Source organism: Gossypium arboreum, chromosome 6, assembly GCF_025698485.1.
Source record: "Gossypium arboreum isolate Shixiya-1 chromosome 6, ASM2569848v2, whole genome shotgun sequence".
Taxonomy (NCBI): domain Eukaryota; kingdom Viridiplantae; phylum Streptophyta; class Magnoliopsida; order Malvales; family Malvaceae; genus Gossypium; species Gossypium arboreum.
The window spans coordinates 79666095-79681357 of NC_069075.1; the positions used below are offsets into that span (position 1 = coordinate 79666095).

The 15263-nt window shown below is 38.2% G+C and overlaps 1 protein-coding gene across 1 annotated transcript; it reads right to left on the minus strand.

Annotated features, from left to right (window-relative positions):
• Positions 1-13540: 13540 nt before the first annotated feature.
• Positions 13541-14113, minus strand: LOC108485049 (uncharacterized). Its single transcript, XM_017788908.1, has 2 exons — positions 13864-14113; positions 13541-13791 (listed from the first exon to the last, which is right to left on the minus strand). The coding sequence occupies exons 1-2, from the start codon at positions 14111-14113 to the stop codon at positions 13541-13543; spliced, it is 501 nt and encodes a 166-aa protein (XP_017644397.1).
• Positions 14114-15263: the final 1150 nt, after the last annotated feature.

Below are 15263 nucleotides of genomic sequence, written 5' to 3' on the forward strand. Positions count from 1 at the left end.
AATAATGGTAGAAATAAGTAAACCGAGCTACGAGGATTTCAAAAATGTGAAGAACATTAAAAATAGGGCTTGAAATCACTTACTATGAAGCTTGAAAATTGAAGAAACCCTAGCTATGGAGGAGAGAAAATTTCGGCAGCAACTAATGAAGATGATGACCAATTTTGTGTTATTTTTCCCATTTTATTTCATTTAATATACAAATGACCAAAATGCCCTTACTACTAAACTTTCCAAAAATTCCCTCCATGTCCAACTTTTGTCCATAACTTAGAAATGGGTCAAATTGCTATTTAAGACCTCCTAGTTAATATCCCAAAGCAATTTCATACTAAAAACTTCTAAAACACGAGTTTTACAATTTATTCGGTTTAGTCCCTAATCTCAACTTAAGCGCTCAATGCATAGAATTTCATCACGAAATTTTCACGAAATCATGAAATCATATCATAAACCCCAAAATAATTATAAAAAATTATTTTTATCTCAGATTTGTGGTCACGAAACCACTATTCGATTCACGCCCTAATTCGGGTTGTCACAATTCTCCCCCTTTAGAGATTTTTGTCCCGAAAATCTTACCCAGAAAGAAGTTTGGGTCTTGTTTCCTCATAGCTTCCTCGGGTTCCCACGTAGCCTCTTCTATCCCATGTCCGTGCCACAATACTTTCACTAAGTCTATACTTTTATTTCTTAACTGCTTAATTTCTCGAGCCAAAATCTTTATTGGTTCCTCCTCATAGGTCATATCCGGTTGAATCTCAATTTACATTGGAGAAATCACATGTGAAGGATCGAACGATAACGTCGCAACATTGATACATGAAACACGTTATGAATTCTTTCTAACTCTGCGGTAAGGCCAACCGATATGCCATGGTCCAATCCTCTCAAGAATCTCAGCGGCCCAATAAAACACGGACTCAACTTGCCTTTTCGGCTAAATCTCAGAATCTTTTTCCATGGTGACACCTTCAAGAACACTTTATCACCCACCTAAAATTCAATCTCTTTTCTTTTTAAATCTGCATATGACTTTTGTCAATCTGAAGCAGCTTTCAAGCAATCCCGAATTACTCTTATTTTCTCTTCGGTTTCTTTAACTAGATCAACTCCGTGAATCTGTTTCTCACTATGTTCGGTCTAATATAAAGGAGTCCGTCACTTACGACCATACAAGGCTTCGTATGGTGCCATTTGTATACTTGACTGATAACTGTTATTGTAGGTAAATTCTATCAAAGATAGATATTTCTCCCAACTACCTCCAAATTCTAAGACACATTATCTAAGCATATCCTCGAGTACCTGGATTACTCTTTCCGACTGACCATCTATTTGTGGATGAAACGCGGTACTAAAGTTCAATTTTGTACCCAAATCTTCTTGTAACTTTTTCTAAAATCTCGAGGTAAATCTCGGATCTCTATCTGATATTATAGACATAGGTACTCCGTGCAACCTCACAATTTCAGCAATATATAATTCGGCTAATTTATCAAGTGAGTAATCGGTACGTACTAGTATAAAATGGGCTGACTTTGTTAATCTATCAACCACTACCCAAACAGCATCCTTCTTTTTAGGAGTCAAAGGCAAACCGGTTACAAAATCCATGGTAATCTTGTCCCATTTCCACTCGAGCACCATTACGGTTGAAGTAGTCCTGAAGGCACTTGATGTTCAACTTTTACTTGTTGACAGATCAAACACTTGGTTACAAATTCGAAATGTCCCTTTTCATACATGGCTATTAATACAACTTCTTTAAATCATTATACATTTTGTGCTACCGGGGTGAATCGATAAATGACCATCGTCGCCTCATGTAATATTTTACGAATCAATTCATCGCTTTTTAGGTACACATATCCTGTCTCGAAACATCAAGCGATCGTCGGTCCAACTCGAAAATCGAGTCGTAACTTTGATTCGCATTGAGTTCTCTTAGTTCGTAACTCACTATCATTCTTTTGAGCATCACAAATCATCTGGAGAAATAACGGTTTAGCCCTCATCTCTGCTAAGATTGACCCATCATCAGACAATGCTAACCCCGTATTCATGGCTCTCAAAGTAAAAAGAAATTTCATGCTCAAGGCGTCAGCAACTACATTTGCTTTTCCTGGATGATAATCAATCACTAGCTCATAATCCTTTAATAATTCAAGCCATCTCCGCTGTCGCAGATTCAAATCCTTTTGATTCATCAAATACTTCAAACTTTTGTGATCAGTAAAAATTCGGCATTTTTCACCATACAAATAATGTCACCAAATCTTCAAGGCAATGACAATAGCGGCCAATTCCAAATCATGTGTAGGATAGTTCTTCTCATGCGGTTTTAACTGTCTCAAAGCATAAGCTACCACTTTACCCTCTTGCATCAACACACATCCAAGGCTTGTCAATGATGCTTCAGTCAATCGTGCTTTCAACTTTTCAAAACTCTGCTGACATTTATCAGTCCATTCAAACTTAACATTCTTTTGCAACAACTTAGTCATAGGAGAGGCAATCATCGAAAATCCCTCAACAAAACGTCTATAATACCCGACCAAGCCTAAAAAGCTTCTATCCTCGGATACATTCTTTGGCGGTTTCCAATCAACGATCGCAGAAATCTTGCTTGGATCCACCCGAATACCATCACCTGAGACTATATGTCCCAAAAATCAAACTTCACGAAGCCAGAACTCACTTTTACTAAACTTAGCAAACAGTTTCTTTTCTCTCAAGATCTGCAATATGGTTCTCAAGTGTTCGGCATGTTCAGACTCATCTCGAGAATAAATTAGAATGTCATCTATAAACACTACTACAAATTTATCCAAATATGGCCGAAAGATCCGGTTCATTAAGTCCATAAATATAGCTGGAGCATTTGTTAAGCGAAAGGCATCACAAGAAACTCATAATGTCCATACCTTGTCCTAAAGGCGCTTTTCGCACATCCGACTCCTTAACTCTCAATTGGTAGTAACCGGACCTCAAATCAATCTTTGAAAACACTTGTGGCCCCTTTAACGATCGAATAAATCATCAATCCTCGGCAATGGGTACTTGTTTTTGTAGTCACCTTATTGTCGACGGTAATCAATGCAAAGTCTCATTGAACCATCCTTCTTCTTCTGAACAATACAGAGCACCCGGGAGAGAAACTTCGGTCTCACAAATCTCTTATCTGTTAACTCTTACAACCGAGCCTTCAATTCATTTAATTCATGAGCCATTCTATATGGAGCAATCGAGATCGGTGCAAGATGCCGGCAACAAATCAATGGCAAACTCTATCTCTCGTTCGGAGGCAACCTGCAATTCCTCCGAAATACATCTAGAAACTCACAGACTATCGATGCGATTCAAACTTCAGTTGAGGCAACTTAGTATTCATTACATAAGCGAGATAAGCTTCACACCCTTTCCTCATGTATTCCAGTGCAGACATGTGCGAAATCACCATAGGCAATTTATTCGACTCATCTGTTTCAACCCATAGAATTTCTCCATTTTCACATTTCAACTCTAATATTTTTTGTTTACAATCTACCTTGGCATCATACAATGTCAACCAGTCTATTCCCAAGATAACGTCAAACTCATCAAATGGTAACAAACATCGATTAGTCAAAAACAAAGTGACCTTGAATCATTAATGGGCAATTCTTGCAAACCTTGCCAACTAGCACATATTGGCCTAAGGGTTCGACACTTTAATCGTAAACTCAAGAAACTTAACAGCAACTTTTATTAGATATTAAATTCATGCAAATATAGGAATGAGTGGACCGGATCAATCAATGCAATAACAATAGTATCATAGAGAGAAATGTACCAAGAATGACATCGGAGATGATGCATCTTCTCGCACGATAGCATAAGCTCTAGCAGTGTTCTAGATTACGATCTCGCCATTGAATCTTTCATCGCAGCTTTATGCTAGTCCAACCTCCAAGATTTCTCGGTCTACCTCTACTAGCGGTGGTATTCATCTCTAGCACTCTGAAATCTTTCTTCTTTAACTTTCTCCGGACAGTCTCTAATAAAATGCTCGCGAGAACCGCACCTCAAACAAGCTCGCTCGTTTCCCCAACACTCACCATAATGTTGCCTGCCACATTGCTGACACTCGAGCTTTCTAGGTCGCATATTACTCACACTTACCACTGAAGTAGCTTGAGCTTTAGACCCCGAATATGCTCTACCACGATCTCTGTGTGAATCCCCAGTTGAAACTGTCATTCGAGGGTTTGTCTCTTTGGACCTCTTTGATTGAGATTGAAATGACTTGCTTATCGGCCTTTTTCTATCATCTCGAGCCTCAATTGCTGCTTTTCTTCTTTCTTTGTTCAATTCTTCGGCTTTAAGAGCTCGGTCAACCAATACTACAAATTCTTTCAACTCCAAAATTCCTACAAGCACTTTAATGTCCTCATTTAGCCCATCCCCAAACCTTCTGCACATAATGTCCTCGGTGGACACATGTTCCTGGGCATACTTGCTGAGTCTTACAAATTCACGTTCATACTCTGCCACAGACATCTTGCCCTGCTTCAATTCAAAGAACTCCTTCCGTTTTTTTATCAATAAATCGCTGACTTATGTATTTCTTTCTGAATTCTTCCTGGAAGAAATCCCAAGTAACTCTTTCTTTTGGCACCACTACTACCAAAGTCTTCCACCAGTGGTAGGCCGAATCTCTCAAAAGTGATACAACACACTTTAAGCACTCCTCGGGTGTACATGAGAGCTCATCAAATACACGGGTAGAATTTTCAAGCCGAACTCCGCTTTCTCGGGATCATCACGATCTTTGCTCTAAACTCTTGACCCCTTGTTTTGAATCTTGTCAACCGGAGGCTTGTTCGTTCTCACCAAATTTATGCCTTGAGCAGCTACAGGAATCGTCTATGGTATGGGAGGGGGTGGAGGAGGTTGAGCATTTGGATTTGCTCGAATAAATTCAGTATACCAATTGGTCATCATTTGGAGAAAGGCATCCGAGCCTCATCTCCTGTCTCAATGTCTCGAGGTCTACTTTCCACAGTAGCGGTCCCTTGTACGGAGCCGCGCATTACTAAAACATCATCGATCCGTAGTTCCTTCAGGATCCATTACTATATTAAAAGAAAACACATTTTAGAATAATCAGGAGTCACCACACTATCACAATATTTTTATGGCATGTATAGCTAGACTTTTACACACACTTTATTAGTCTGAGAACCGACTAAACCATAGCTCTGATACCACTAAATGTAACACCCCTTACCCGTATCCGTCACCTGAACAGGGTACGAGGTATTAACAAATTATAGTATATACTATTAAATAAAACCCAACAAAAAATATGGCGTGCAATTTGATCATGAATCATTATAACATATGCCATTAACAAAACAAACCAATTTCAAAGGTTTCGTACAAAATGATTAGTTTGATACTATAAGTACTATTTTAAACCTAGACAATTATGACACGTAACAAAATAACTAAGTCTGCTATACATGCCATATTTCAAAATGATGAGTTCAGATACCAAGAATATTGATAGTGCGAGCGGATCTTCAACGATCTCTAACTCCTGTGCTAGCTGGATGACACTATAAGACAAAGGAGAGAAAAGAAAGTAAGCTTATAGCTTAGTAAGTAAGTATATAAATAACAGACAAGGAATCTAATATGTTTACAACATAATTCAATTATATCATATTTTTAATTTTTTTTCTATTTACTCCGATTTGATCAAGCTGTCCCTCCTGCGTCATGATCACTAAATAAATCATAACTCGAGTTAAGAAATTCAAAATTCAAATCCGTAAAATTTACTTGAATCTAGACTCATAAAACTTCTTACTTATTTTTTTCTAGAATTTTTGGTTCATCCAATTAGTACAGTTTATTAGTTAAAATTTCCCCTGTTACACAGCTTAACTAATCTGACCTCTGTTCACTACAAATTGAATTTATCTCAGTACACAATTCAGATAACCATGAAATCTATTTCATTTAAAACTAGACTCAATAAGGAATTTATGCATATAAACTATATTTCTTAATTCGTTTTGTACAATTTTTAATGATTTTTCAAAGTTGGAACAGGGGATCACATTGTCATTCTGAGCAAGTCACACACAATTGTAAATATCTCAAAATATAGAATTCCTTTGCTTGCTATGTTTCTTTTATATGAAAATAGACTCATAAGATTTAATTTCACATCTCATTCAACCTCTAATTAAATTCCTTCTATTTGTGGTGATTTTTTAAAAATCACGCCACCGACATCTTGTCTAAAAGCAGTTTTAATGCTAATTTCACTCTTTCACACATTCTTTGTACTAACCTCATTTTAACTTATATATATATATATATATATATATATCACAAATCATTTTCACTACATTTCATACATCACAAGTATAGGTCCATGACTACAATGTCACCACAAAGCCATCCTGTTGAACAATTCGGATTAATCTCGATACTTGATGGTTTCAAAGACACAATTTCACCATCATATTTCATTTAATTCGGCTCTCTTGTACACATGGTGAACTCTTAGTACCACTCATGCTACCTAGCCGATTTGTCTCGTAGCTCTCTTGTCTACATGGTGTCCTTCACTTGGAATCACGCAAGCGACCTAGCTACATTTATCTCTCACGTAGCTCTCTTGTCTACATGGGATACATCCCGTATCACACATGTGACCTAGCTACTACATAGTATCTCGTAGCTTTCTTGTACACATGATGTGCACTCGGCACCATACAGGTGACCTAGCTACGCCCCCTCTATTTTATTCGATCTTTTCGAATGTTCAACCGGGATCTCTCTCTATTACTTATTCCCATTCTTCCAATAGTCGATTTATACTTCAACATCATCTAATATATATAATAGGCTGAAATATAAGAATGTAAATGAAATTAATGTATTATTTACATACAAACTTACCTCGGTGCAAAATATGGGGATTTTGCAATTTAGTCCAAAACTTTCTCCTTCCTCCGTTCGAGGTCGATTCCACACTTTTCTTGATCTATAACAACATATTTAGTTCATTTGACACTCGAACTATTTATTTTAATCCAAAAATCATATTATAAAAAAATTACATTTTTGCCCCCTAACTTTTACAAAATTACGATTTTGTCCCAAGGCTCGGAAATTTAATTTCAGCCCTTATTCTTATGTTTAATGACCTACTGATCATTTTTCTCTTCTATGGCAACATCAAATTCTCACTCTAACACATAGTTATGAAGTGAGGTATTTTTATCGATTGTGCTGCTTTTGCTCGTTTTCGTTAAAAATCGCTTAGAAAAGATCGTTCTCCTAACTTCAAACATTCATATTCTACCATCAAACAACACAATACATGCTTATCATTCATGGGTAAATTTTTAAACATACACCCTAACTCGAAATAATGGTAGAAATAAGTAAACCGAGCTACGAGAATTTCAAAAATGTGAAGAACATTAAAAACGGGGCTTGAAATCACTTACTATGAAGCTTGAAAATTAAAGAAACCCTAGCTATGGAGGAGAGCAAATTTCGGCAGCAACTAATGAAGATGATGACCAATTTTGTGTTATTTTTCCCATTTTATTTCATTTAATATACAAATGACCAAAATGCCCTTACTACTAAACTTTCCAAAAATTCCCTCCATGTCCAACTTTTTTCCATAACTTAGGAATGGGTCAAATTGCTATTTAAGACCTTCTAGTTAATATCCCAAAGCAATTTCATACTAAAAACTTCTAAAACATGAGTTTTACAATTTATTCGGTTTAGTCCCTAATCTTAACTTAAGAGCTCAATGGATAGAATTTCGTCACGAAATTTTCACGAAATCATGAAATCATATCATAAACCCCAAAATAATTATAAAACAATTATTTCTATCTTGGATTTGTGGTCACGAAACCACTATTCTGATTAGGCCCTAATTCGGGTTGTGACATGTGAGGTTCGCGGGAGTGCGTACTTGAGACGATCGCTCTTACAATTTGACGGTAAATGGATAATCCATCGAGATTTTCGAGAAACTCAACTGAATTAACATGAGATATAAAAATGAAAATGTTGAATGATGAGATCATCTAAGACAAATTACATGGTGCATTGTTATGAGACTAACTTGTTGATTGAGTGTTTATGATAGGGAAACCATTCCATTCTTGTTGGTTATATTACCTAATATGGTTGTAAGCTAATTAATGGGTAAGTTTACTTTCCAGTTATTAAGGCTTACTAAGCATGTAAATTCTTACCCCTCTCTTTTTCCTATCTTACAAAGCTTGTGGACTCGCGAAGATTGGGAGATGGTTGGAGAGTCAACACACTATCATCTTGTCTAGCTTTGGTATATAGATACTCTTATTTTGTTTAACGGCATGTATAGGGCTTTTGTTATTTTGTTATATGTGTCATTTGATTAGCTAATATGAAAGCTTATAAAAGTATACATATTCACTTTTGTATGGCCATGGGAATTGGTTTATTTTGATGTAGGTTATGACCTACAAATTTGTGATGATTAAATATGGTGTATTACAATTAGTCATATGTATCATGACCAAATCACATGGGGTGGGGCCACAATTTGGCAATGAGTTAAGATAACGAGCCAAGCTTAATTGAGTTACAAGTCATAAAAATCCTTAATATAAAAGGGATAACTTAGCATGTATAAAAATCGATGAGATGAGGTTTACATGCAATGAGGTATATTAAGGTCATTTAAGAGTATAATTAGACCATGTCAAGTGTTATTGAAAACTATAAGTGGATATGCATATTAGAGGGTGACCAAAGGCTTGGAAAATAGCCTAACAAGGTCCACACGGTAGACACACGAGCGTGTGTCTAGGCCATGTGTGACAAACAGACTGCCTTATGGGCATGTGAAATGGCCGTGTGTCTCCTGCACCTAAAAATATTAAGTCAGAATGCATGGTAGTAAACACACGGGTAGAGAAACTACCGTGTGTCTCAACCATGTGGAAGGCACGGCCTGCAACACGGGCATGTGTCTTGGCTGTGTGTCCCTAAATGCATGCTGATGTCATAAACAAAATGTCCAAGTTCTTGGACACGGGCAATCACACGGGCGTGTCTTGGCTGTGTGAGGAACACAGGCAAGGGAAACGGGCGTGTGCTCGGCCGTGTGAAAACCCCTGTAGGTTCGATATAAGAAATAAATTCAATTAATTCCACATGGATAGGGGACACAGGCATGTCCCAAAGCACACGAGCATGTGCATTGCCTCCACACGGGCGTGTGAGGCTTAACCTAGCAAATTTTCTAGGAACTTTCTTAAATTCTTGATTTGATCCTGGACCATTCTCAATGTATGTTTTGGGTCTCGTTGGTTCATAATAGGGATATTGAGATGTCGTTTGATTGGTTTTAAACTGGAACAAAATTTTGAAACCTGTATTTCCAGAAAATATTAGAGTACATGTCTAGTAACACCTCGTACCTAGTCCCGGTCTCGAGTACGGGTAAGGGGTGTTACACACATGGTCTAGACACATACCCATATGTCTACTCGTGTGATCCATTTAGGGGCTATTTTCCAAGCCAATAGTCACCTTCAATCACTTATACTTCTAAACACAATTCATAACTTGCAACATGACATGTTTAGGCACCCAAATATTCCTCACCATGCCACTCTCACATCTTCATAATGTCATCCTATTACACATTCATTTTGTTACGCCATTTAGAAGTGTTCCACACCAATTTCATGCATTATCAACTTATTACCATAACTTCAAAGTATGCATTCATGTCTGTAGTTATTTTTAAGTCATCAGATAATCCCTTATCTTTTAGCATTTAATCTGTATCTTACCATACACTCACCAACCAACCAAATATCACATCATCAAGACGCTATCACATACAAGCATGGGCAGTTAGATTACAACCCAATGATCAAATGAAAGCCATATCACATGGCTATTACAAAATGAATCATCATCATAGGCCTTCACATTTTGGCCAAATAGCATGACACATATCACAAAATAACCAAGTTCCCTATACATGCCATACTCAAAATAACAATTTCACTATACCCAATAGTCTTTTGATATTGTGATCGAATGCTCCGACAACTTTCGATCCCCGAGCTAGCTTGGCGGAACTACAAAAGATTAAAGGAAAGGGGGTAAGCATTAAAGCTTAGTAAGTCCACATACAAATAATATGCAATAGTAGTAAGCAAACAATATGCAAGAAAATAGTAACATATACATCTTTCATCATTCAAACCTTTTGGGCATACTTATCATGTAACACCCCAAACCCGACCTAGACATTATGACCGAATCTGGTGTGTCACATCGAAGTGTTTTTCGGGAATTGATCTTTTCGGTAAAAAAATTTGTTTCTGATTTTAAATCCTTTTATTATTATTTAACAAAAGTACTCGTCAAAATGTTTACCTTATTAACCATCAGTGTTATATTAAATTGATTTAAAAAAGTGAAAACTTTTTAATTCGATGAAGCTTAAAATGCATGTTTTAGAAAACTGTAATTGTCTTAAAAACTCGTCTTTACCTAGACTAGCAGTTTAAATATATATAATCCAAAGCCCCATTAAAAATTGAAGTCGACAAACAGCCTTATTACATAAGTAAAACCCAAATATAAAATCTTTAAATAAATAAAGTCCTAAGTAAATCATTCGCGATCATGTGGCCACATCCGAGTCCCTCACAGCTCCAAATCATCTAAGGCTGGGGAATACTTTACAATTAAAAGAAAGAGTGAGTTTGTAAAATCTCAGTGTGTAATCCTCCAAATAGTCGGATAGTAAATAGTACATGCAGAACAGTCTGGGCTGTAGCTCTATTTAGTAACTAAACAGTCTGGGCTTTATCCCTATACAATAACGGTGTGGGCCTTAGCCTAATTCAGTTTCAGTACAGTGCAGTCATGTAACCCACCCCAATCTAACCAACACACCACCTGTACCAACCAACACGCCATGTGGGGCTTAAATCGACCCACCTAGCCAACACACCAATATCGCAATAAGTCGCTAACATGTGCAAAGAAAGTCATTAATAAAGAACATGGCAAAGCCATTGGAGCAGTAATTACGTGGCAAGGCCACTAATACAGTACTTCTTCCAAATCAGAAACCCAACCCCATGTAGTATGTCGTGTCATAAACATTATGTGTATGCAGTATGTCATACTCAAACTAGTCATATAAATGTCATACACACATCAACTAACCTACCACGAGGCCCATAACTGCCCAAGCCCACAAGAATGCTCGTGGCAGCCTCTACAGTCTGTCGCCCATGATTTGTTGGCTCAGTTTACCATACGAGCGTTCGCACACTCGTGAGGCCTCAAATGCCAAAGTTTCAGCTTTTCGGCTTTTGTTGATTCACAGTAACATAGTGGTGTGAATACACACCTTTATCCAATGTTTTGATAGTAGCAAAACTAGGTGTACGGTTCCACACCTTTTTGCGAAAACTAGCTAAGATCCCCGCTCTTTGAACCTTTGTTGAGAAAATACCTCTACTCCTCTACGATAGTTGGCTAGAACCGATCACCTTTCCTTGTTGATTAACTTAGATCGAAATCAACAAAGAGGTTTTGAAAGCTTTAGTAATTCTAATAAACCCATCGAGACACCTAGGACCCAACGAACCTCATATCACACAGAGGGTCAAAGATTAGAACCACCACCATCTAAACTTAAACAAAGAGAGAGAGAAAGAAAGAAAAGTATGGTCGACTTGAATTTGAGAGAAGAGGGACAAAGGTTCAGCTAAATGAAGAATTAAGATTGAGAGGAGGAAAAAGAAAGGTTTGGCTTAAAGAAAAAAAGTAAAGAAAATTCCCAAAAGTAATTTGGTCACAAAGGTAGAGCACGAAATCGCAAGAGAAGCGAAAACAGGGAAATTCGACACTTAGGAAAACCCAAAACTAGGTGTCACAACACCAAAACTCGAAATTGGCTCCAAGAAATACCCCAAAACACTCTCAAAAGGCCGAAATACACACAAAAGAGACCCCTAGCCAAATTTGCACAAACAAGCTTCCCCAATCGGCTACAACTCTCCAAGTTTTGAATTCCTTGATTTCCTTATCCTAGTTCTCCTACATATCACCCAACTACCAACCACATCCTCTGATTCTCTCCTCCTTGACCAATTCAAACCTCATCCAACAGAGTTTTAGTCAAACTCCACCTCTTTCACCACAAAGAAATAAAATAAATATCCCTTTCCATTCCATGGGATTCGAACCCAAGCTCTTACAATAACCATGTCATGCCACCACCACTAGACTACAAGCTCACTTGTGATATAAATGTACCACATTTATTTATGAAGCCCATGTACCAGTATCCAGCTCCTTTTAAGAGCAAAATCAAAAATTCTGCGAAAGCCTTCTGCGAAAGCCGGAGCTTGAACCCAGGACTCCCCAGACACTCCCAAACACACCCAAATAACCTAGCCATTAAAGTAAACATGGAATTTATGCCAAATCATGTAAAATTATAGACCCTATATTTTTGAGGCGTTACAACTCTACCTCCTAAAAGAAATTTTGGCCTCAAAATTTACCCGGTCAGAATAAGTGAGGGTATTGTTGTCGCATCGCCTCCTCTGGTTCCCACATAGCTTCTTCTGAACCGTGATTACACCATAGCACTTTGACCAGTGGGACTGATTTCCTCCTTAATACCTTAATGTCATGATCTAGTGTCAGTACCGGTTCTTCCTCGATAGCCAGATCAGGCCTATCTCAAATTCCTCAACTGGCACTATGTGCGAGGGATCAGAGCGGTATCGCCTCAACATAAAGACGTGGAACACATCATGAATTTGTCTAATTCAAGAGACAACTTAAGTTGATAGGTGACCGGTCTCACACGCTTTAATACCCGGTAAGGTCTGATGAATCTAGGGCTCAGTTTGCCTTTCTGTCCAAATCTCAGAATTTTCTTCCATGGTGAGACAATCAGAAAGACATAATCCCCTACAAAGTACTCGATTTCTTTACACTTTAAGTCTGCATAAGACTTCTGCCTATCAGATGCTTCCTTTAGCCGACCTCGAATCAACTTTACCTTTTTTTCGATATCAGAAACCAACTCTGGCCCCAGAACTCACCGCTTATCCAGCTCAGTCCAACATGTACGAGTACAACACCTACGACCATACAATGCCTCGTACGGTGCCATTTGAATACTGGACTGATAGTTGTTATTATATGTGAACTCTGCTAACAGCAAGTAGTCCTCCCAGCTGCCTCGAAAATCCAATACACAACATCTTAAGATGTCCTCCAGTATCTGAATCACCCTCTCTGACTGACCATCTTTCTGAGGATGGAACGCAGTACTGAAGTCCAACCTTGTATCCAGAGCCTCGTGTAACTTCTTCTAAAACTGAGATGTGAATCTAGGATCTCTGTTTAAAATGATAGAAACTGGTACCCCATGCAGTCTCACAATCTCATCCACGTACAATTTAGCCAACTTCTACAATGAATAATCAGTGTGGACTGGTATAAAGTGGGCAGATTTAGTCAATTGGTCTGCAATAACCAGTTCTGAATCCTTATTAGTCGGCGTTAAGGCTAGCCCACTTACAAAATCCATGGTTGCCCTCACCCACTTCCAGAGTGGAATCTTTACTGGCTGCAGTAACCTAGAAGGCAGTTGATGCTCAACTTTAACTTTCTGGCATGTCAAGCACTTACCCACGAAATCAGGAACCTCGCGCCTAAGCCCTGGCCACCAGTACAACTCACGAAGATCTCGATATAACTTATTTCCACTAGGATGCATAGCATACGGACTACTATGCACTTCTTGCAGTATAGATTGCTTCAAATCAGAATCCCTCGGTACACAAACTCTCCCACGGAAACATAGTACTCCCTCACTATTTAGACTAAAATCCACAGTCTCTCCATTCTCAACTAATCCGAAATGAGGAACCAATGACTCATCCAACAACTGTTTCTCCTTAATTTGATCATTCCAGGTTGGTCTCACTTGAAGCTCAGCTAACAATCTACCATCATCAAATAGGCTGAGACGAGCAAACATTACTCTCAAATAAGATACAACCCTATGGCTCAGTGCATTAGCTACCACGTTAGCTTTGCCTGGGTGGTGCTCAATTGAACAATCATAATCCTTAAGCAACTCTATCTACCTTCGTTGCCTAAGTTTCAACTCCTTCTGAGTAAAGAGGTACTTAAGGCTTTTATGATCTGTGTGAATAATAGACTTCTCACCGTATAAGTAATGCCTCTAAATCTTCAGTGCGAAAACCACCACAACTAACTCCAAGTTGTGAGTGGGGTAATTCGCCTCATGAGGCTTAAGCTAACGAGACGCGTAAGGAACCACCTTACCCTCTTGCATCAACACACAACCCAATCTAATGTGCGATGCATCATTGTAGATAGTGAATTCCTTCCCAAACTCTGGTTGTTTTAAAATAGGGGCCTCAGTCAAAACTTCCTTCAGTTTCTCAAAACTCTCTTACTGCATATCAGTCCAATTAAACAGTACCCCTTTACGCAGTAACTTAGTCAGAGGTGCAGTAATCAGTGAAAACCCCTCAACAAAGCGTTTGTAAGTGTTTGTAATACCCAGCCAAACCCAGAAAGCTTCGAATATCAGATACCATCTTTGGTGGTTTCCAATCAATTACTGCTTCAATTTTTCGAAGATAAACCCTAATCCCCTCGGCAGACACCACGTGACCCAAAAATATCACTTCTCACAGCCAAAACTCACACTTGTTGAACTTTGCGTAAAGCTTCTTTTCCCTCAGAATTTATAAAACAATTTGAAGATGTGCATCAAGGTCCACCTCAGTTCTTGAATACACCATGATTTTGTCTATAAACACAACTATGAATCGATCCAGATAGGGCTGGAATACTCGGTTCGTCAAATCCATGAAAGCCGCTGATGCATTCGTTAACCCAAAGGGCATCACTAGAAACTTGTAGTGACCATAACGAGTCTAAAAGTAGTCTTATACACATCAGCCTCATTAAATTTAGCTGATGGTACCCAGATTGAAAATCTATCTTGGAGAAAGCCAAAGCTCCTCACAACTGGTCAAACTGATCATCTATCCTCAGTAAAGGGTACTTGTTCTTGATAGTCAGTTTGTTCAATTGATGATAATCGATGCACATGCGCATGGATCCATCCTTCTTCTTCACGAATAACACTGGTG